Source organism: Sipha flava, unplaced genomic scaffold, assembly GCF_003268045.1.
Source record: "Sipha flava isolate LNK unplaced genomic scaffold, YSA_version1 250_pilon_pilon, whole genome shotgun sequence".
Taxonomy (NCBI): Eukaryota; Metazoa; Arthropoda; class Insecta; order Hemiptera; family Aphididae; genus Sipha; species Sipha flava.
In genome coordinates, this window is record NW_020272902.1 from 522,724 (window position 1) to 547,738 (window position 25,015).

The 25,015-nt window shown below is 28.9% G+C and overlaps 4 protein-coding genes across 5 annotated transcripts; 3 read left to right on the top strand and 1 right to left on the bottom strand.

Moving 5' to 3' along the window:
• The first annotated feature begins 7,508 nt into the window (after positions 1-7,508).
• LOC112684509 (probable leucine--tRNA ligase, mitochondrial) lies at positions 7,509-13,345 on the top strand. Of its 2 annotated transcripts, none has more exons than XM_025556061.1 (10): positions 7,509-7,600; positions 7,705-7,917; positions 9,264-9,506; positions 9,590-9,732; positions 9,984-10,661; positions 10,721-10,887; positions 10,946-11,302; positions 11,365-11,606; positions 11,669-11,902; positions 12,939-13,345. In XM_025556061.1, the coding sequence occupies exons 2-10, from the start codon at positions 7,819-7,821 to the stop codon at positions 13,185-13,187; spliced, it is 2,412 nt and encodes an 803-aa protein (XP_025411846.1). In that variant the 5' UTR covers positions 7,509-7,600; positions 7,705-7,818; the 3' UTR covers positions 13,188-13,345. The 2 variants fall into 2 exon arrangements, with proteins under 2 accessions (XP_025411846.1, XP_025411845.1); XM_025556060.1 differs by having other exon boundaries at positions 7,534-7,626.
• A 97-nt stretch (positions 13,346-13,442) lies between these two features.
• Positions 13,443-22,859, bottom strand: LOC112684512 (gamma-glutamylcyclotransferase-like). The gene is made up of 2 exons (XM_025556064.1): positions 22,429-22,859; positions 13,443-14,305 (listed from the first exon to the last, which is right to left on the bottom strand). Exons 1-2 carry the CDS (start codon positions 22,540-22,542, stop codon positions 13,910-13,912), a joined length of 510 nt encoding a protein of 169 aa, XP_025411849.1. The 5' UTR covers positions 22,543-22,859; the 3' UTR covers positions 13,443-13,909.
• LOC112684513 lies at positions 17,677-19,691 on the top strand. The gene is made up of 2 exons (XM_025556065.1): positions 17,677-19,541; positions 19,627-19,691. The coding sequence occupies exon 1, from the start codon at positions 19,097-19,099 to the stop codon at positions 19,526-19,528; it is 432 nt and encodes a 143-aa protein (XP_025411850.1). The 5' UTR covers positions 17,677-19,096; the 3' UTR covers positions 19,529-19,541; positions 19,627-19,691.
• Positions 19,936-20,989, top strand: LOC112684514 (52 kDa repressor of the inhibitor of the protein kinase-like). Its single transcript, XM_025556067.1, has 2 exons — positions 19,936-20,695; positions 20,754-20,989. Exons 1-2 carry the CDS (start codon positions 20,555-20,557, stop codon positions 20,856-20,858), a joined length of 246 nt encoding a protein of 81 aa, XP_025411852.1. The 5' UTR covers positions 19,936-20,554; the 3' UTR covers positions 20,859-20,989.
• Positions 22,860-25,015: the final 2,156 nt, after the last annotated feature.

Below are 25,015 nucleotides of genomic sequence, written 5' to 3' on the forward strand. Positions count from 1 at the left end.
ATCTGTATTTTATTAATCCAGATTTAGTTTCTAAATTCATAATTAGATATCTATAGATTATGAAAGTAATACCACAGAATATATGAAATTATTATTATATCCATCTATCCCAACTAGAAAATGAACACTTCAATTATTTAACATTAATAATACTTGAGCCGTCATGTTTGAAAACCTAAGAAAAATAATAGAAATTACTGTACAGTGCAGCGTGTCAGTGTCTGATTAACATAAAAAAATAATTTCTGTTCTATGATAGTTCGAATCAATTTTATGTTGTTTTATATTTTTGGCGATACAATAGTCCCGGTGACGTGCTGATGTCAACATTTTATTTGTTGCGAAAAATACTTTCAGATTCAAGAACTACCTATACGATGTCTATAATATTGTACTAGTACTTGTATCTATTGTAAGTAGCTCAAGGTTATTTATTTAGTAACCAAATACATAGTAAATAAGTCAGTAATGTATGTAAGTAACCAAATATGTATGTGCAATAATCAATTAGGTATATAAGTAATAATTACAATATTTATCGTAATTGTCTTCTGAATTTTTTACACATTGATACAAATTTTTATTCAATATGTGTAGGTATATGGATGTCATAAGAGAAAATACATTTCGGGTAAATACGCTAATACCTACTATACCATTAATTTAACATGCTATAAATCAGTATTTATGACAAAGCAGATACTCCTATGGGAGCCTATAAATCTACATCTAAGTTAATATTACATCCTTATGTTGAGTATCTTCATTTCAATTATCTATAGTGACATAACATAAAATTATAAATAATTATAAATTTACAATTGAAAATTATAAAGTGTAAAAATCTTTAAAAAAAAAAAAAAAATGAAAAGCAAAGCTTTTTCTGTAGGTACCTACTTAAAAGAAGGTTATAAAAATAGCAATAGTAGGTATAGTAAAAAAATAGGTATGAAGTTTAATGTTCATATTATAAATATTAAATGAAAATGATACATCTTTAAAATGTTATTAATTTGTAATCAAAAGTACATGTTAACATAGAAAAAAATAAATACATGTATCAAATCAGTTAAAGTAGTCAAATGATATGTATTTCAAAAATTGTTAATACTATTGTTAATTGTAATAATTGAATTTAAACCAAATGGCTAATATCAAAATTATATCTGTATTCCACACATCAAATTTATTTGTAGTTTGTTTAAAAATTACTTATCTATATTACATAACTTTTGGATTATCAAACATTCAATTTTTTTATTAGAATTTAAAATCTTATATACTTATTACATTTTTAAAAACTTAAATTGTTTTTGACTTCGACTTCGATACGTTTTTATAAAAAAAAAATAAAATATGAAATGTATCAAACTATAACTTTTAGTTATCCTTAAATTTCCACCAAATTTAAATTAACCTTTTTATTCAATTCAATTATTTACATACAAAGTATACACGAAAATATTAACCTAGTGAAATTACTTTTTTCATGAACTGATATTCAATGAATTATAATTGTATTCACTATCCATTGTCAGTTCTGGAAACTGATTAGCTTCTAGCAATTATGAAAATTACTATAAAAATAATTAATATAAGCTATAATGTAATTACTGAAGATGTATTATAGAAATACGAGTATATCTCTAAAGACTAAAAAAAGTATCTGTTTTTGTGTACTTATACTATTTATTTTTTAACAAAGATAATTACTAAATATTATAAAAAGTACATATGAAATTTAATAAAAAAAATCAATTAGAAAGTTATCATCTATGTGTTCAAGATGTTATTCAAGCTTAACACTATAAGATGATGCAACTTATGGTATAGTTACACTTCGGTTGAATTTTCTTCTTTTGATAAATCTACAAACCAAATGATGAAAATCGACGTTACATGAATTTGGTTTTATGTTTAATACTTATAAAATATTATACGACGATATATTATATACAAAACGTTTATTCATTAATAGTTTTATTTATAACTCAAACGGTGTGCAACGTTTTTAAAATAAAATACAATAATAATAAATAATGAAAATAGTATTGTCACTCGTTAGTGAATAATCTCCTAACTTTAAATTTCTTGTATATTTTTGAATGGTAAATTATTTTATTGATTATAATATATTATATAATATACCTACCTGCAACTTATTATATGGTGAAAGTATTTTAAGCCCGGAAATAAAGTATTAACATTTCCATCGGAATGACCTACATGGCATTATAAATTTTAGATTTAAAAAATTAGACTATTTAAAGGTATTGTCCTAAATATTACTTATTCCCGACGCCACTGAACATCTGCGTATTTATATACAATTTTATTTTATGTTTGTAAATACATAAAGTCGTATTACAAGTCGTATTAACATGAATAATAACTTCAACGTGTTTTAAATACAGTCTTTTATTCGTCACAATGTAAATCGTAATGAGCATACAATATGACATTTGTGTGCAAGACACCAATCGGTAGACAGCCCCTACCAATTGTAATTTGATACTTATTATTTTTACTTAGTCATATAGTATGTATAGATATTGTACATAAATGCTTAATAATGTTTAATATATGTATAACAAGTACACATAGATGTACGCACTGGTGCAAAACATGTAGCCTAAGATGCATCTACTCTTTCTAAGACGTCAGAATTTTTAAATAATATATATATTGTTTTAAGTTTATCGACAGACGACATTTTTTATATGTATATATTATATATTAATCTTCATACGTTTTTACGTTAAAAATTGTTAATGCTGACGAATATACAATGTATATATTGGAAATTTGCTGAAATTGTTCCTTAGTGCTGCATCTGATTGAGAACTCTGAGCAAGCCTATATATATATACATAAATGTTATACGCACTTGTATACATACATATATAAAACAAAATATCTTAAATATCTAAGTAATAAAAGAAAAAAATACTTAAATATTTATACGTATGCTTTAGTTAAATAAATGTTAAGTGAATGAAAAATGTGGAAATCAATCAAATTAAACGTTGATAAGTTTCGTATACGTTTTTCTACCCTCATTAACCAAATCTTCATCAGTCTATATATAGCGTTAATATTATCTTTATTTCTTGAAATGAGCAAAGGTGGGTGGGAAATTTGATGAAAATAATTAACTCGAGTTAAGTTAAAAGTTAACAGTTAACAATTTATAAATTTACCTCAATAAGTAAAAAGTTAATAAGGAAAACAATATTAATTTAACTCAGTTTAAAAAAAGTTGATCTACTTTTTTAAATTAGTATGTAGATCGCACTGCGTATCTTTATAAAGATCTAATATCCTTAATTATAATAAACAATTTCATTTCATTTTTTATCATAATATACAGCAGTGGCGCCGATGTTTTTGAAAAATACTATGACATTATACATCAAAGGGCCACTCATCACCGAATTTATTTATTTTTATAGTATTATAGTATTATGATTTATAGTATTCTTTATACATAATATTCTGTATCCACGGCTAGAAACAAATACCCAAAGGTGGGCCCTCAACCTACAAAATTTAATATAACATCTAATGTACAGTGTATGCGACTAATTTACTTAAATGATTATTTAATTTTTATATTAATATTTAACAATTTATTTTATTTTGTTTTATTTTGTTACGTAGAAATGAACAATTTCAAAAATGTTTAACTTGATAGATCATTTTTAAATCAACTGTGAAAAGCTAAGTTATTTCAACTGCCCAGTGGCGTATTTGAGAGTTCATGTCGAGGGGGGGGGGGGCGAATTTAAAAAGAGTTTACCCAACTACTCACACAAATTTACCAAGACACAATGAATTTTATATTTCACCTGTATAACCTATAAAGTAATAAGTCTTTAATTTTAAGCAATGTAAATATATAAATATACAATAAATATATTTATATAATATACTCGATTTCGTTAAATTAAATTTTTAAGTCAAAGATTTGTTTTCTTTGAATCGACTTAAACATAATCAACTAGGTTACCGGGGACTAATGACCCATGGGAATCTAGTTTGCCAGTGATCTACATGTACCACAAACTTTGTGGTACATATTATGTCGTCATGGTAAAAATGTATGTACATTTTTATCACGGTTATCTAGATAACCGTGATTTTTACCAATAATTTGTTATCATCAACACAATTTTTCGGAATTTTTGTTTTTTAATGAAATACTCAAAATACCCTATACCCATTAGTTATATAAAATTTTCCTAATCTAAAAATTCTCGAGGGGGCGATTGCCCCCATCGCCCCCTTCAAATACGCCACTGCAACTGTCAATTAAACTAGTTAAGTTAAAAAGTTTATTAGAAAATTAACTTTTTAACTAGTTAATGCCCACCTTTGCAAAGGAGTTTAGGCTTTGGATGAATGATTAATGTTTTAAAACAGGGTTATTTTTGTTATAATCAAAAATAAAATTTCTATATGTAAGGATGTTTTTTGTTATAATTTGTTTTACGTACGAAATTAACTTCATATTATTATTTACTTGTCAATGTAAAAACTAATTAAGCCATACGGTGACTAATTTTGCCGGGTTGTCGTAATAGCATAGTCGGAGTTCAATTAAGTGGGGAGACAACGAAACGAGACAACAGAACAGACTGGCTATTATTTACAGCGTTGGTACATACGATAACAGTACAATCGTTGAAGATAAAATTCTGGTTTCCTATCTATCAAAGTTATTTTAAACTTCCGTGGTACCCATCAATCGATGGCAAAATTTTTTTCCATTAATAGTTAGATTCCTATTAGTAATCTACAATACATACTAGTAAAAATCTGACAACTTTGTACACAATATTTTTTTTACCGTGCTCAATCGGGTCGCATATAAGCATTCTATACATGAGCTCGGCACCTGTATTAAAGTCAAGCTTTACGATTGGTTTATTTGAAAATACCGCCAAATAGTTTATATAATCAATAATATTGTTATCATAGAATTATGATGTATTATATGAAATCAAATATTTATCAAAAAATAGTGATTGTCAGGCAAAAATCAAAATAACCTTGTAACTAGTATATTATTGTCTTATACTATTATATTTTATAGGAAGGTGCAATGTTAATTCAAGTAATATTGTAAACCTACCTAAATATTCAATTTGAAGAGTAATTTAACAGTGGTCTTGGTTAATTATTAATCTTTGTGATTTACACAATTATAGTAGGTATTATAATATAACTATTAATAATTATAATATAGAACTTTTTCAATACCTAATTAAATAATGATAAAAGTTTTAAAAGTTCTATGATAGCAATATTATTATTGTAATTTAACTATATAAAACAATACACAGTATGATAACATTAATACTATTATAGGTACTGATTAGTGATTAGAATTCATATGTAAAATTAGTACCTATTGAGTTTAAATATAACATCAATTATTATTTGCTGGACACTCATTATTTTTTGGACCTTCCTTTTACACTATCCATTTTAGATTCTGAGTGAAACAAAGAATGTATTGGTTTTACAATTCCGTGTGTTTTTATTTTTTTTTCATGTATGAAAACACTTTTTCGGTTAGATATACTGGACCAAAAGTTTCATATAGCAACTCTCTAAATAGGAAAAAATCCCAAGATGGTACTTGAGAAGTCATTTTTCAAATTTCTCAATAGTTTTTCCATGCGTAGGCGTAAAATACCGAAAAACAGACAAAAACGGAGAAAATGCCATATTCTGGATTTTCGTGTAATCTATTTTAGTTTTTTAGCCATAACTCCATCAATAATGGTGCTAGAAACTTTAAACTTTTATCAACTACTAAAAATCGTCACACGTATACTCATTAAAATTTTCAAAAACATTTAACCAATTTTGAGCTAAATGTAGCACTTTGTAAATATTGGAAATTTCTCGTTTTTTGTGAGTTTTTGCTTCGTACAATTTTAACCTTTGGATATAAAAAACTGAAAATTTAATACAATAATACTCATATGTAACGACGATAAACGACGATATAACGACGATGAAAAAATATCGATAATCGTTAGTCACAATTTTTTTTTACAAGCGTTTAAAGTTTTCATTTTGACGGAATTTTTTTATTTTATAAAAATTTACTATCCACTGAGTTTTACTCAAAATTGTTTTTCCGAATACTAAATAAAATACTATACAACTAAACTATCGTAAGCCAGGTGATCTCTTAGTAGAAAATGCTATACACTCATCACCAGTATCTTTTTAACTATACCAACTTTTTTTTAATTATTTTTTAACATAATTAGATATAACAATGTTAGATGTAATTGATAACAATATGATAACAATATTATTACTATTTAATAATATAGATATTTGGCGGTATTTTCAAATAAATCAATCGTAAAGCTTAATTTTAATACAGGTTCTGAATTCATGTATAGAATGCTTATATGCAATGGGTCGTCAAAAAGGTCGGACGATAACGACCTTGCTCAATCGGGTATCACGGCGCTTGGCCGAGTAACTCGCTTTGCTGCTTGACCGGATGAGTGTCTACATACGTTTTATTCGCTGGGCCGAGCGAAAAATGAGTTCACTACGCGATCTACTCGGCTGGCGGTTTACACACGCCGAGTACAGTCAACTTTAGTAGTGCGAGTAGTCGCTCGGCCGAGTTAATAGAAACGGTTTCTATTTACTTGCTCGTTCATTTTACAGGGCTGAGTACTGGTTCGTTGATGCCTCGTTTACACGTAAACTAAGAACCTAAGAGGTAGCCCATTTGGCGAGAAACAGTCCAATCTGACAACACTGCTTCAGGTACAGTGACTACTCCCTTTGGTTATTAGTTTGTAAATATCGTTTGCATCGGCTCTTGACCTGATCAAATCTCTTTTTTTTCTCGAATTTAGAACATTTCAGTTGTCCACTTAATTGAACACATGCATCGTTGATTTGTTTCCTGTCTTTGTGGTACAAATGCAACGGGTCTCATATAACGGGTTCATTTTGGTATAACTCCAAAAACTTTAACGTAAATTCATTGGACCAGTCAACGAGAACGCACGAGTATGAACTAGGTGTTCTAGTTTTCGCATCTCGAATGGCCTCGTGTCATTTGACATAAAAACAGCCTTTCGACCGAGCGCCGTCGAGGCGAGGCAACACGAGCACAACGTCTAGTTCACTCTTGTGCTGGGTTGCTCTCGTGATGTCTCGGCGAATGTTTCTATTATGAACAAACCCCACCGGAAAAAAAATATTTACTGCGTTATCTAGCGGTTTCCAACAATACACTTCTCTTATCATAATCAAAATAATTTGTAGGTTGGGTTTTGTTGTTAGTTACTGATCCTGTAAAGTACCAGATAAAGTATAGACAATTTTTCTTGATCCATGATTTAATTAATTAATTAAGTTCTTAGATATACATACAAGATTCATAAACTTTTAATAACGAAAAAATCTCCATTTTAGCTTTTAAATAGCGCAAGTTTTCCATGTTCATGTACCGATGATAATTTAGTAATTATTTTCAATTGTTTTCCAATGATTACCAGAGAAATATTGACTAGGTTTAACAATCTTAGATTTTTCAGAAAATATTCTGCGAACTGTAGGTATCTTAGTAATGATATCTGGGTAAATAATAATAAAATAATATTATTTTTAATCAATCAAATACTATTTTTCATTCTTGTATACTTTTTTTATTAATAGAATGAAGAGTTGTCCATAGATCTGAAACGTAAAATTGAGAAACACTGGAAAGATAAGCTATGTTTAGGTACATTTGATAGAAATAATGCTGGAAAAAAATTTTATGTTTTGTCAATGTTTCCTTATCCATCTGGTAATTTACACATGGGCCATGTTCGGGTGTATGTTATAGCAGATTCAATTGCCAGATTTCATCGTATGAATGGACAGAATGTAAGTTATTATTGTATGATAAAAGATTTTTTTTTTTTATTTGAAATAAACAATCTATATCTTAGGGGAACATTAAGTTTATGTGGTTAGTGTAGAGTACATACGAGTACTATTAATTTTATTAATCACATGCAGAATTAATAATATATTTAAATATTTACAGACAATGCTTGATGTGAGAAGTCAATTACTAATGACATTTATTGAATTAACTTTACTTATGTTTTTTTTTTTAAATTATATTAATTATACTGGTAGAGAATCTGACTTTGGATTAGCTTAAGGGAAATGAAAGGGGGGGGGGTTAAACATGTCATAACACCTTTTTCTTTTCAAACATCTGGGTAGGTTACTAGGATTAGGAGGGACTGCAAGATTATGTATTAGAGGGTCGCTGTTAGTGCAACACGATTGCGCACTTTCTACCTTTTTACCTGAAAAAAATACAAAACCATTGCGCACTTTCTACCTTTTTATATGTATAATATTTTTTATATATTATATAGCAAACAACAATACGATTGGGCACAAAATGATATTTGTATATATAACTATGTATATTGTCTAATAATTTATGTACTACCTAAAATAATGTATAATTTTATATGTATTAAAAAATAATTATTAATTATTACATATTAATTCACAATTTTCCTTCCCAATTATTACAGGCTTAGGACTGTCAACAATTGTTTTTTTCTAAATTACATGATTTTTTATGATAATTAATTTTAAGATAATATATATTATGTAATTTAGAAAAAAAAATAATTTTTAACCAATTAATATTTATACATGCATACATTATTTTATGTTTTACATAAATTATTATATAATATACATAGTTATATATACACATTTAAGTTTGTATGCAACCGTGTTGTTATTTGCTATATAATATATAAAAAGGTAAAAAGTGTACAATGGTGTTGTGTTTTTTCAGGTAAAAAGGTAGAAAGTGCACAATCGTGTTACACCCGTTGCTGTTGGAGGTAAGATGATTGTGAAAGTGTTGATAGTGAATAATAGTTTCTTCACGTACTAATTTTATTTTTAGATTAGATAGATAGTGTGGTTTGAGACGTAAGAGGGAGCATTTAAAAGTTTTCTAAGTGTTATGTTTTGAAAAGCATATATTTTATTTATAATTGATTTTTTTGTATTACTCCTTAAGTCTGGTTTGATTAGGGATTTATAAATGAGCAGTTTAGTGTTGATATTAGTGTAATTATTATTGCTAAAAAAATTTTTGAGAAGGCAAAGTCTAGTGTTTAGGTTTTGTTGTTTAGATTTTATAAGATATATTTTTATAAAAGATTAATTGTGTATTTGTTAACAAATAATAGGTTTTCCAACCAATGGGTTGGGATGCTTTTGGACTACCTGCTGAGAATGCAGCTATATTACATGGTTTGAAACCTGATGAATGGACTTATTCAAATATTGATCATATGAAAAAACAACTGCAAGAACTTGGATGCAGTTTTGATTGGACTAATGAAGTAACTACCTGTGATCCATCATATTATAAATGGACTCAGTGGTTTTTTATAAAAATGTTTCAATCAAAACTCATTTATTCTAAAGAAGTAGGTGGAATTTATTATATTAATTTTATAACTCAAAAATAGAGAATTTGATTTTATTAATAAACTTTAATTATTTTTTTTAGGCTGAAGTCAATTGGGATCCAGTAGATGAAACAGTTTTGGCTAATGAACAAGTAGATGAAAAAGGACACTCTTGGCGTTCTGGTGCTGTTGTTGAGAAAAAAATATTTAAACAATGGTTTATAAGAACAACACAATTTTCTAAGTGAGTAAAATTATTAAAATTATTAATGTTCTAATAAAAGTATACCTTATTTTTAATTGTTTATTGAAATTATTAGTTTTATATATTCTTTTTTTATTTAAATTATATGAAGTTTGTAGTTTGCATGATATTTTTCAAATTAGATATATTACAGAAGTAAATAGTATATATATTAAATTAATATTTATTATTACTAAAGAAAATTATAATTTTTATATTTTGTAACAATATTTTTTAATTGCTTTTTGTAGAGCTTTGTTTGAAGGGTTAAATGATCCATCATTAATGAATTGGAGAGATATTATAAATTTACAAAAACATTGGATTGGAGAATGTTATGGTTATAGATTCGATTTTCAAGTATATACCGACAATGTATACCGAACAATGCTTAATATTTGGACACAACATCCAGAACATGTACCATTAGCCACATTTATTTATATTAAACCCAATTCTTTTGTTCATAAATATTATGTTCAAAATCATAAAAATGTACACATTAAGAACTTAATTACAGGCAACATGTTACCAATATTAGTTACTAACCGTGTTGAGTTTCCTGATGGACAAGAAACACGTTTAGGTTTGCCTCATGCATTCTCTATTGATGAAGAGTTGGCTAAAGAACACAATTTTACTTATTCTGTAAACCAAGAATCTCATTTATCTAGAGAAGCAATTTGTGAAAAAGCTAAAGAATTAAATGCTGGAGGTTATCCAGTGAGTTCCAAATTGCAAGATTGGCCAATATCTAGACAAAGATATTGGGGAACTCCTATACCAATAATTCATTGTAATGATTGTGGAGCACAAGCTGTACCAGAAGATAAATTACCAGTAAAATTACCAGCACTTGACTTACAAAGTAATAAAAAAATTAAATCTTTAAAGTTAGCTGAGGAATGGATCAAAACTACCTGTCCAAAGTAATATGCTTAATATATGTATGAAATGGAAACATAACGTTAATATTGTAGTGTTTTAGATGTGGCAAAGAAGCAAAAAGAGAAACGGATACAATGGATACTTTTGTCGATTCCAGTTGGTATTATTTAAGATATTTGGATCCTAATAATAATTCTCAACCATTTAATAAAACTTTAGCTAGCCAAATGATGCCTGTCGATATTTATGTTGGTGGAAAAGAGCATGGTAATTTACTTTAATAATATTTTTGAAATATATGATATTAATTGTATTATTATTGCAGCTGTCTTACATCTTTACTATGCTAGGTTTTTCAACCACTTCTTGCATTCTATTGGTTTTACTCCTAGTTCAGAACCATTTAAAAAATTATTGGTTCAAGGTATGGTAATGGGTCAATGTTTTAAAAATAAAATCAATGGGTCATATTTAAAAGAAGATGAAGTAGTTAAAATAGGTAAAACATATTTTACCAAAAATGGCAATCATCCAGTCATTGCAACATGGGAAAAAATGAGTAAATCTAAACTCAATGGAGTAGAACCAAAAAGTACCATAAAAGAATTTGGAGTAGATACAATGCGGTTATTAATATTGTCAAGCGTAGCGCCTACATCAAATAGAAATTGGAATTCTGATAGTAAGTATAGTTAATGATAAAATGAACTATTTAATACTTAAATATGTATGTTTTAATGTTAGCTTTCCCTGGCATTTTAAACTGGCAAAATAGATTATGGCTGACTATTCGAGAATTTAGATCAGTTAGAAAAAATAATAATATTCTGAGAGATACAATTAATTTATCTGCATTTCAAAAAGAAGAAATTAAATTAAATAATAATCGTAATTATTATGTGAAAAAAACTTCAAGTAACTTCAGGAAGTCGTATCAATTAAGTGTGGCAATCTCAAAGCTTCAAGGGTTGACAAATGTCCTGAGGGTATATATATATAATAATTTATTTATTTATTTAAATATATGTTAATTTACTTTTATTTATAGAAATCCTCTAAAGAATTGGTTAAATATAGTACAGAGTATGAAAAATTATTAGCTGTTCAGATAATAATGATAGCTCCAATGGCTCCACATTTTGCATCTGCTCTATGGAGTGGATTTGTATCAGCACCTGGGCGTATTAATGAAAATTGGGACCAAATAAATTGGAATGATGATGTCATCAATCAAAAATGGCCTCAAGTGGATTGTGATTATACCTTAAAATTATATTGTTTGGTATGTATTTATTAACAAATGTATTAATTATTTTATAAGATAATAATAATAATTTTTAATATTTTATTAAAAAATATCTAATATGTTAAAGCTACCATTGTAATAAAAAAATCAATCTAATATTTTGTCATTTAATTAGCTGTAGCTCTTCATATAAGTACACATTGGCACTTTTTCATATTAAATTTCATATTTTTTACCTCATCCTTCCAGTGACATAACATCATTAATTAAATATTACTAAACAGCGAACATTAAGAATTTTGTATTTTTTGAGTACACAATGTTCATATGATTTTACTTTATATTTTTTATTTAAGTTAAAATAATTTTATATTTATAATTTTTAATTACAATGCTTTTTATCACATCACATTTTTCTATGTTATCTTCCAAGTCTGCCACCTGCTTATTTTTATCAAATAATTCATTACATTTTTCCTGGTTTATCTTTAATTTTATCTAAACAAACATTTTTATTTCAAAAACAATTATAATATTAAAAAAAATTAATGTATTGATCATTCATTTCTTGTACACTGAGTGGGTATTTTTTTAACCATATGCATACAATTCTCGGCTGAATTATTTTCTATATTTTGTATTATACTAAATGTTTTTTTTTTATTTAAATTTATTGTATATCCCATTTTTTTTTAACAAATTCTTGATTTACTTTATTTTTTCATATATCATCGGTTACGGACAAAAACCTCGTAAGTCGTAATTTCTTTTCAATCTTTTAGGATCTTTTCAAAACAGGTATATATTTTGTAGATTAATTTTTTCTTATTTGTTTTCACAACAACTTAAATACATAAAAAATTTAATATTTTTGTTATTACTAGAATTTTTTTAAAGTGCATAATAACAAAATTGTAATGTATTTATGTAAGGATCCAATTTACTTAAAAAATTCGTGTACACTGCTTTGATTGTTTTATTTTAGGTATCTATGTACAATATAACCATTAATTGGCTGATTGTCATGTTTTTATATAACTTCTATTATCTTATGAATATTTGAATGTTTCAGGTTAACAATGCTGTAAAATGCGTATTAGAAATGCCCAAAAGAGAAATAACTTTGTTAAATAAAGAAGAAGCTGTTAAATTGGCTATGAAACAAGATATTATTAAACAGTACACATCATCATGGACAATTATTAACACTGAATTCCAAAACTATGAAGATGATGATGCATATATTTACATAAAGACTGATAGGATATCTGTTTCAAATACTAAATGTACAGATTCCATAACTGTTGAAAATAAAGTTTAGTTATTAGATTATTAGTACAGTGATATATTAATCTTACTTGTTTATATTGTTAAAAGATTATTTTGAAGTTTATTGATTTACTTTGTGATTATGCACATTTATACTACACATTCAAAATTATTGCTCAAACAATATAAATATAAGATACATTGTATTTATAATGTATTATATAGTAAATTCCAAATAATGCAGTTTCATATATATTCATTACTGCTGATCAAATGTGGTATAATTTCTTAAAAATGAAAGAGTTTCTAGTATATTATACTGATGTTTATTAATGAACTCTATGTACTGAACTTCAATCTATAAACTACAATTTAATCTCTTATAGCAGTAGTATCCAAACTGTGAGGCACAAGGCAAATATTTATATTGTATATTGCACTACCATATATTTATTATTCGATTGACAATAATTTGCTTATATTAAAATAATGAAAAATGTTTTATTGTAAGGCGCGATTATTTTTTTTGGTTTCGAGAATGTGTGACCCAATAGTTTGGAAACCACTGTCTTATAGAGTTTTATAAAAATAATATTAGTCAATGTTGTAGTTGTGACAGTAGTTTGTTTTATGTTAAAAATGGAAACAATCCTTATTTTATTAATACAAAAATGTCATCAATTTTGTTTTTTGTAGTTTTGAAAAATAATTTGTAAACATGAATAGTACTAATTCTAGGATCAAGTTACATTTCAAAGTTAATCAAAATATTAACTAAGAACTCGACCATGGCATTGTAGGACCTTCTCTGCCATTATCGGGTATATCATTGAGGAATTTAATATAATCTAATGGTAGACTACTCTCGTTTGCTCCCAGTCGTATTGTTTTCAGATACATCTTGGATGGTCTTCTTTTAGGTGGTAATGGAATTTGTTTAATAAGATGATTTTTCAACATGTAAGAGCGACACAATGTGGAATTTCCATCAGACATTATTACATTTGCTTCAAATGACAAATAACTTGCTTCCTGTTTGTCCAGATGCTTCATATCGCTAACATCCAGCTGCCACACAGCACCCCACACGTGTTCTGTTTCATCTGGAACTATTGTTGCAACACTTCCTTCCCAAAATTTGGATTGTAAATCAAAATCTAAACGGTACCCCTATGATAAAATCATTATTATTAATTTATTATATCATGAAGTATTTTATGTATGATAATTAGTTTTTTAATAATCGATCAAAATAAATAAAAACAGTATTAATTAACTATAGTATTGGTCTAATATGATTAGATAACCTTACTGGCATTTTCGATTAAATAAGTGTAAAATTGTTGCAAGATACATGAAATTTCAATTTATATGTAACTTATATATTAAATTAAGGCTTGGTATTGTTCAATTATAAAGCAAGTGGTTGTTATTAACTTTTTGTATGATTCACTAAAAGTGCACTAGCAAAATAACACAATTACTATTGACAGTTGTGTAATTATTTTTTATTACACAAAATATTACTAACTAGATTACAGTATTGGCCTTGGTGGATTATTAAAAATTAAACTTATACCTCTAAATGAATGAAATATTTAATCTGTGTTAAAGCCTAGTTATCAAATAAAAATTTAGATTTAAGAAAGTACATTCTTTCTTCCCTGCTCAATATTTAAATTTTTTATGTTTAGATTAGAAGTATTAGGAATAAAAATATTCAAGATATTAAATTTATAATAATATCAATATCATAAATTAAATATTTTCAAAGAAGTTATCCCAAAGAGTACTGAAATAGAACATTTTGAGGGCTAAACGAGGAATATACCTAGAAATTTTAGTTGTTTTACAAAGAAATTAATTGAAGAAAATATTTTATTAACACCCATTTGAAAATAAAATATCCAAATAATTTTGTACGAAAAGTAAATTTCTATGGCAGAACACGTGAAGAATTTAGAGTTCACGACCACAGATATATAAAACAACCATTTATTGTTTTATATATGTGTTCACGACCAACAATCAATATCCTTGTTTTTTATCAATGTAATATAATCAATTTAAAATATTTTTTGAATCCAAAAATTGTTAAATTATTTGGGCATTAGTAATTAAAATAATCATACGAATTATAGATAACGGTGGTTGTTCATAAATAAATAAACCGCCCTTCCTAATGAACTTTTGACGGTGGCAAAAATATTTATAGTTTACACTTTTACATTTTTAGGGGATAATTATATTGAATAAGGCCCGGTTTTTCAAACACATTTACTCATCAGATAACTTGAGTTATCTGACAGATAAGAAAAAATTGATAAATTTCAGTTTTCCATTGTCGGGATAGACCTTATTCGATGGATATTGTTACAGATAAGTTATCCGTTACTTTTTGTATCAAATAAATCTTATTCGACGGATAATTAACAGCTGATAACATAAAAATGGTTAGTTATCATAATTTTTCATATTATTTTAAATATATATATGTGTATATATACACAATTTCAATTTCAATATACATGTATTTATTTAAAGAGGATGATTATGAAACAATTAAATATTTGAACTTTTGACGTCGTCTGTACTCTGTATACGAAAGAATAAAACATATGCTGGCGTGAGATGACCATGACTTTAGGATGAGATTCAGACTTGGAAAAAATGTTGTTCGTAATTTATTAGTTAACACTTTATTTTCTAATACGTGACGGTTTTGTAGATCATTTTTCAATAAAAGTTCTTTTTCATAAAATGTGAAATTTGTTTGTTTTTTGGATATGTTTTTTTGAGACATGTTGAAAAAAGAAGTGAATATAACTTATATCGAGCGAGAGTCAACACTCAACACGCAACAAAATTAATAATTATTGATTAGTAATTACATACAGTATTACAATAAATAATAATGTGACAATATTATGAACGATTCCTTATCAATTTCATCATTGACCAATCATAATCAAATAAATGTGTGTAACTTGTTCCATAATGAACAGTAACTACCTTCTATTAGTATAATTTTACTGCCGAAAACTATCTGTCAGATAGCTATCTGGAGAATAAAATTACATTGAAAAACCGGAATCACTTTATTTGAAAGATTATCCGACAGATACGTATCTAGCGAATAATTGGATGAATGAAAAACCGGGCCTAACCCGAATGCGTCCGCAGTCCTATCGACTAATTATATTGAATCGCCCGAGTGCGTAGACTTAATACAACAGTTATAATAGTTAAATACTTAAATAATACCATAATAATGATAGTATTTATTATAGTTAACTATTATGATTTATAACTTATATGTCAAGTAATCAAAAAAATTAATTCAATATCGTCCAAAACCATTGTTGCAAATTTAAATATTTGATTCCGCATTGATAGTGATAACTAGAACAAGGACCTTCATGCATTTGCATATTTTTTCTGATTAACTTTATCATATGCTTGGTAAGTACAAAGTACATTTCATAACGTTTATCCAGCGCGACGGTAGTGGCGCAAAGCTAAGTAAAAAAAAAGCGAAGCGGTCACTACCGTAGTATATTACACGAGCCAGAGTTTGCCCATTGAATGTGTGTAAATTTGCCTGTTTTCTTTAGCCAGGGCTACAGACCTAATGAATGAACGGATTGGTCTGTTTGTGGTATCAATAGATTGGGCATGATTTGTAGATTATACCTTTGTCATTTTCGAAAAAATTGGTTGAATAATAACGAATATATTAGCAAAAAAGTCAAGTATTTTTGAAGCAAAAAGATATTGTGCTCGACCGTTTTTAGTTATTACGTTTCACGCAGCAGCACACGAGACCGTATTACCCCCTCTATTCCGTATACGTTTTCGTCGCGGTCGTACACTGGGCTGCGGTTGCGACTTACGGTTCCCGCCGTTGCCCGCGTCTTCGCTTATCGTATTCGTTATTTCTGTTATCGACATTCATGTTTCTGGTGACGTTCGGTGTAGATGTGTTTATTCGCCGCCGCCAGTGGCGTATTTGAGGGGAGCGATGGAGGCAATCGCTTTCCCCGAGAATTTTTAGACCAAGACAAATTTAATATAAGTAATGGGTACGAATGATGGGCGTGTCGACGTATGGGCTCGCGTGCTTACGCTTTTTGAAAACACCTAATAGCGCGTTCTATCGGTCTTTGTATACGTTTTACTTTTGGTGTGGTGTCCACTTAATAATGGTTGGTATTGTTGATGTTAAACTGTGAAAAATATTTATCACACTGTGATATTGCTATTGTGATAAAAAAAAATCACAGTGAAAATAACAGTGATTGCTACTTTACTGCTTTTTTCTATTATTCGCGTAACTACATGTTTACTTTTCACTATCAGAATATCACAGTAATCCATTAAGTTAAAATACTACTCTATTTACTATTTAGTCGTGATATCAGATAATATTTCCTAATGTAAATGTGACATAATATTAATTATTATTCATTACTTATGAACAGGGTTCGGGACTTATAGCATTTGCATACTTTTCTTATTTTCTGTAAAATGTAGCAGAGTGCGAAATAAATGCCGTGATACCAAATCTAAAATTTGAATGTGCATATTTTTGCATATTTCATACATTTTGCAGGAATGTGCTTATTTTTACGTTATTGTGCTTATTTTGCATATTTTGGAAAATTATCTAAAATTTCAACCTATCTAAAAAAGAAAATAGTAATGCAATCTTATGTACCTATTTACTATACACAACTCACAACTCTTCATAATTTTCGTGGTTAGAAAATATAATGGCCCGTATCGTAACATTAATAATATGTTGCGGTACGAGCAATACGATAATTATATAATGTGTTTATAAAACGTTCTGTGAAACTAAAGGTATTCCCGGTAAACATTGTTCGGACGGCTGGCGGCCATTAAGGCAATAATAGTTATTTAATAATTTCGATTATTTGTTCAGTCCGCAACATTTATCCGTCGCCGTTGTATTCGCCTGCGTACTTTTAATCGTGTACATTATTTCGTAAACATAATATTATACTCGAAATGGGGAAAGTAAAACAATCCACTAGTGTGCGTTTGAGAAACTATGTATCTGAATTTGGATCTGAAATATTATCTACTGATAGGTTTGTATTATTTTGCAAAGTTTGTGAATTAATGATTAATTTCGAAAAAAATTTAACGTAAGCCAACACATTCAAACTAAAAAACACGTAAAAAGTGCCAAACGCCAAAAATATCAAGTTGAGAGGAAATCACAACAACTGTTAACCAATCAACCTACCAAATCAGATTTTAATAAGGATTTATGCGAAGGAATTGTGGCCACGAACATACCGTTTAATAAACTTTCAAACACAATATTTCGTTCATTTTTAGAAAAACATACGGATAAAAGTATTCCATTTGAAGCTACCTTACGAAAAAGATATTTTGACGACATTTACAACCAAGTAATGGATAAAATGAGAATTGAAATTGGAAATAATCAAATTTGGGTTACAGTTGATGAAACATGTGATGTACAAGGACGAAGTTAGAAAAAAAAAAAAATCATAATACTATTTGTAAAGTCTTTAATAAAGCAATGACCATTTTATGGCCTAGAGATATTATGTACAACAACGTCTTACTATTCTTATCCGATGCAGCTCCTTACATGGTAAAGGTCGGATCAGTTCTCAACGATTTATATACCAAAATGATACACACCACTTGCAGTGCACACGCACTTCAGCTGAAGAAATTCGTGGACAATTCAATAGTGTTGATGAGTTGATATCAAACATGAAAAACATTTTTCGTAAAGCCCCATACCGTGTTGCTTTGTTCAAATCGATAGCTCAAGGAATTAGATTACCACCAGAACCTATCTTAACACGTTGGGGGACATGGCTCGAAGCCGCAAGTTATTACTATGAAAATTTCCAAATAATATGTAGCGTAATCAGATAGTATTACAAAAGTAAAATTATGCTTACTGAAACCAACTTGGCTTATATCAAAAGTAATTTTCAAGTCCTTACATTGGCCATTGTAAAATTACAAACGAAAAACCTTCCATTGGTCGATTCACTTACTGCAATTCAAGAAGTAAAATCTAAATTTCAATCATTAAAAGGAACTCAAGGAAAAGCAGTATTTTTAAAACTACAAAAAGTTTTTGAAAAGAATGAAGGTCTTAAAATGCTGGAGAAAATATCAAACATTTTAGAAGGAGAAAATGAAATTTCGGATATGAGTCAATTTCCTGAAGATTATTCATGCAACGATTTTGTGTATTTTAAATATGCACCGACCACTTCAGTGGACGTCGAAAGATCATTTTCATCGTACAATACTCTGCTATCCGACAATCGAAGAGAATTTACATTTGAAAACTTGCGGAAACGTTTAATTATTTAATATAACAATGAAGGTAAGGCACATACTTAAATGTAAAATTATATATTTATTGATTTATTTATTAAATTTCATTTTTAATTTTTCCCATCATTATATAGTTGACGAATAAAATTCAAAAGCCACAAATATTCAAGAAACAATCAGTTGATTTTTTTAAAAAAATATTATGTGACACTAATTGTAATTAATAATTAGGTATTAATAAAATAATAAATATATTAAATGCATATTTTTTAATTTTTTATGCATATTCTAGGGTTTTTAAGTGCATATTTAAGCGCTTATTATTGTGTTATTGTGTTTTTTAAGTGCTATAAGTCCCGAACCCTGCTTATGAATAATGACTAATATAATAAATTAACAAATATTATAATATTAATAAATATCTATCTAAAATCACGAATTTGTATGTTTTAATATGTGCAATGGCGTACACAGGGGGGGTTTGGGTGTTTAACCCCCCCCCCATTGATTTTTTAAGGTCCTTTATTAAAACTGCGAAAATAGCCAATATTTGAAATTAATATTACGACGATATAACATTCATTATACTATATGTATAAGCACAAAATATCAAATATTTTATATTTATACTTGTATATTGAAATATAGTAGCATTATAAAATAGATGTTACTGTTGAGAAGTGGTTTAATCTTAGATTGCCGACGGACTCGTGATTGTTTAAAACAAACCCAACTATATTTAGATTACATTGTATTTGTCTGTTATCGGGGCGTCGTCGCAATAATAATTATGATCATCCATAGTATTATATTTAGTCTATTTAGTATTTTGTGCTTGTTATATCACTGACGCTAAACAGTAAACCTTGTCGGTTATTTTATGTTTTTTCTGTTATATTAATTATTACTTAATTTGTTTAAATAACGAAAAACAATGAAAAGAATAAATGATTATTTTTCATCTGATTTAAATAAGAAGAAAAGCATTGATCAGAATGTGAATGAAAATTAATTTTCATAATTAAACGAAAAACCATCAAATGTAATCGATGCATTAAGGCTATGTGTTATTCAATTATTTTCCCGAGTATTCTCATGTTATTAAAAATATTATGTACACTGCCAATATCAACAGCTACTCCAAAAAGAATGTTTTCAAATTTAAAAAGAGTGAAAACTTATTTGAGAAATACAATGAAAGAGGTAAATATTTTTATATTCTATTTTTACTCTAAACTTGAAAAAAATATTATTTTCATAGGACAGACTGACCATGTTGTCAATATATCGTGGAATGCCCTTAACAACCGAAGAGGTTATTGATGAGTTGGGACGAAAACCAATAAAATTAGAAATTATTTTATAAGTTTATAATTTATAATAAAACGCATTTTTTAAGAATCTTTGTTTTCTACTAGATAATATTTATTTTTTTTTAGAGCTTTTAGTATCAACTATTACAGCTCAGTACTAGGTAATATGTTTTTGTTTTTCTATGAAAACCCCCCCCCCCCCACTGAATATGTGTAATTTTAATGAATGATATTTTATCTAATATATATTATCTATTAATAAAAATATTACATTATATTTCAATCCATGTTATAATTATTTATTATTAGTAAACTATGCTCTATGTATTAAACTACTTCCATCTCCCACTATTTTTAGTAAGCACAGTCTTAACATCAATTTATCTACACTGTGACTATATAATGCACACAAGTGTATAGTACACTATAGTAGCAAGTAGCAACTAGCAATAGTCGCATATCACTATTTAATAAATCACAGTGTTAAATATTTTTCACAGTTAGACAACTTAACAGATTTGTGATATCATCACAGCGTGATAAAATTACTTATGTATGAGTAGCAGTCACTGCTACTTTTTAATATCACTAATAATAGGTAAATACGCGAAAACAGTAGTATACCTACATTCGATTTTATAAGATACATTTGATCGTCGCCTTATTTTTCTGCTCTGAAAAACGAATGTGAATTCAAAGAAATCCAAATAAATATTTATTAAGGTTAAGCAAAATAGTGTTGAAAACAAAACGTCAAAATAACTATAGATGTATCGGTGTAAACAATTCTTCGCATTGACGTTTTATTTAGGTGTATTTTAGCTTCTTTCAAGCTTATCCATAGAAGTTACATTAAATAGTATTATGAAATTTGTGGCCATATAACTATAGACACAGATCAATTTTTAATCCGTATAACTGTATAAGTATATATATTTTAAATTACTTAATCTTTACAATATGAACAAAATTATTTATAAATACGAATATGATTATGTTTTATGAATTTGAAGCGAATAAAATATTATCGAAGTGTAATTTTTTTATATCGTCTTTGTTCCAACAAATAGCGTTTTCTATCTGCAGGCACATAACTATTATATTATACCAATTTTGGTTTACGTACTCATATTTTTCAACATTCGGTCCACTATTTTATACGTAGATAATTAAACGTCTTCGAACTTGAGGATTTAGCGATTACGAAAAAATTCATATTTACACTTAAATTCCAAAAAGAATAAAATACTAGATTTGGTATTATATGGATGTTGAGAAAAATGACATTGAACCTACGTTACAATAACAATTGTTGAACAATTTGACGGTGTGACGAGTACGTTAGTCGTAGACCATATACCAAGTGAAAAGGGTGATCGGAAATGCATGTAAAACCGCCCAGTGATTTTGTCGCATAAATGTGCGAAACACGGTGAATTTATAACGGTGAAGTCGTATGAAATCGCACAATCATACATTTTTATTTTCCGTGTTCGTCCGTACGTGTGACAGAACTGGTGTTCCGATCACCCCGTGCACTCGGCATAACGTCCATGCACTATGATCATACTAGAATGTAGAAGAAAAATAGATTATGATAGTATGTATGGCGTCGTGGCGTACGTTCAGTTTACCAGGTCCGATCCTCACGGCGGTCGGGTTGTTAATGTGGATCCGCTGACTGAGCAAGTTACTGCCGTACGCGAAATACAGGAACATGTTGCCTATGACGTTCATGACGCACAGACGGTAGCGATACACGGTCCGGTTGGAGGACAGTAAAACGAAATTCGGCCGTCGTCTGCGTCTCGAGCGCGAGGTTTCACGCGAAAACAATTAACAACGACTACGTTGCGTACACGCGTCACCGGCGACCACTGTGGTGCGAACGAGAAGGACAGACGTCTGCGACACGACACCAGTGGATGATCCGTGACCCACGCCAGCTGCTTCGCCGACCCCTCCCCGATTGACGTCACGCGGCGCCGCCGTTCTCGTCGTCGAGGGGGGATCCGGCGGGAACGCGTGCCGCCGTCGGACGCTGCGTTTTTTCTCTTTTTTTTCCACCGTAATTCTCGTGCTCATCGCGTGCAGCCCATGACTCACGTGACCGTTATTTGTTCCGTGGTTATCGTTTCCAGCACGATGTAGGTAAAACCGTGGTATCTATTGTTCCCGCCGAAAGGTTTGAAACCGCGGTATCGTCGGTAAGATAAAACGAAGCAGTGCGAATGATGAGTGTCCAGCCATGCTAGAACCCTTTAAAACCGATCAAGAGTTACAAATCCTAATGGAGCGGGGGAAATGTCAATGATTGTCCCGCCGTACGAGACGTGTGCACGGGCGGATTTATGGTACTACGAATTATGCGTCCGCATGAGGGGGAAAAATGTTGTTGAATGTTGGTTTTGTTTTTTATGTAATGAAATGACATATTTTTTAAAATGTATTTTACCATTACAATTTTTGAACGGTGTATGAGGATTTTGTATTCCTTTACTTTTAGCCAAGTAATATTCATTTTTTCCCAGGAACTCGTTGATAATGAGGTCGACGACTACATTTGTACCTTATTACAGCTTATCTTATTGTTTATGGAATATAGTTACTACAATTGAATACATATATATAATATATACTGATAATATACACTAGTATGTATAGTCTAGGCATCGAGATAGATAAGCAATATTATAATATTATATAATATTGTTTATCTATCTCGAAGAGTCTAGGTAAATGTTCGCTTTATAGAAACTGTTAGGTATGGCGTTATCGGTACAGTTTTACCGCGTATAGCAGGGATAGGCAACTCAAAGTTACTAGATGGCCAATTTTTTAGAAAATTAAAATCCAGCGGGCCAGACCATAGGAAAATAAAAAAAGGTCATTCAATATATGAATTTTAATTAGCATTTATATACACCGAAATAATAAATTCAACACACATGACACAGGAGCGTATCTTAGGGAGGGGGCGATCGCACCACCTGGATCCATATTTAATGAATTGATTAAATGTAAGATACACATTCCAGTTTTTTTTTTAATGTGGATCATTTTATAGTGAAATCACTAAATTAATAAATTGGGCTTTTTGTCGGGTCCATACTTCGTGAAAAAAAAATAAAAATAAAAAACAAGCGTAACTTTCAAAACACAGACAGGTGTTAAAAAAAAAACTACACAAAAATCGATTCTTAGTGGATCCGGCATTAGATTAAAAAAAAACCACAAATATTATGAATTCGCCTGATTTAAATATTACCAAAAATGTTACTTGCACATTTTGAGCCTGGATTAAAAAAAAAAATTCGAGTCGCCCCCCTTAGAAGTAAGTCTAAATACGCCCCTGCACGGACCAGATAAAAAAGGCTCGCGGGCCTCCAGTTGCCCACCCCTGGCGTATAGGTACCTTCAATTTAATCATTCATTAGTTGGACAAAGAGTGGCGCTTTAGTGTGTTACCATATTATTATTGTTAATAATTGTAATATAACGATTATTTGACAAGTAAATTCTACAAATCATCCGTGTGTAATTTTATTGAATTAGTCGACAATTGGTCGCCCACCAATAATTACACGTACGCGTAAAAGTGGCCACAATGTTGCTTACACGTACATTTATTTAAGTATATTTTTTTCTGGATAGGAGCGGCAATTTTAATTTTGCATAGGGGCGGAAAATTTTTTAATCCGCCCCTGGGTGTGTGCGTTTTTTTTTCAATGCTTCTATCTGTTAATATTAACAATTTTGCCGATGTCCAGTTGTCAAATTATGCCAGGTCATTTTTTGATTTGTGTTTCCTTATTTTTTTTTTTCTATAGCATTGTTGGCCCGTAATTCTTACATTAGTATACTAATTGGCTAGTATACTATTTTAGTATATTAATTAATCAATCAATTATACTGTATAAAATACTATATACTCTATTTTATACTAATATATTTTCTAATTATAAAAACAAGTGTATTGTACCGGGTGATTGCAACTGAGGTAAAATTGGTTTGTGTACTCCGCATATCAGATTGTGTTGATCTAATGCTGCTTGTCCATATAATGTATTTTTAAGGGGTTGATTATCAAATAATGTGAAGCATCTCTTGCAGAAAAGAACTTTTTCTTTATAATACGTTTTTTGTGCCCTAACAAAACGTGAGTAATTTGAAATGTATATATAATGACTTTTATCTCTATCGGTAATCA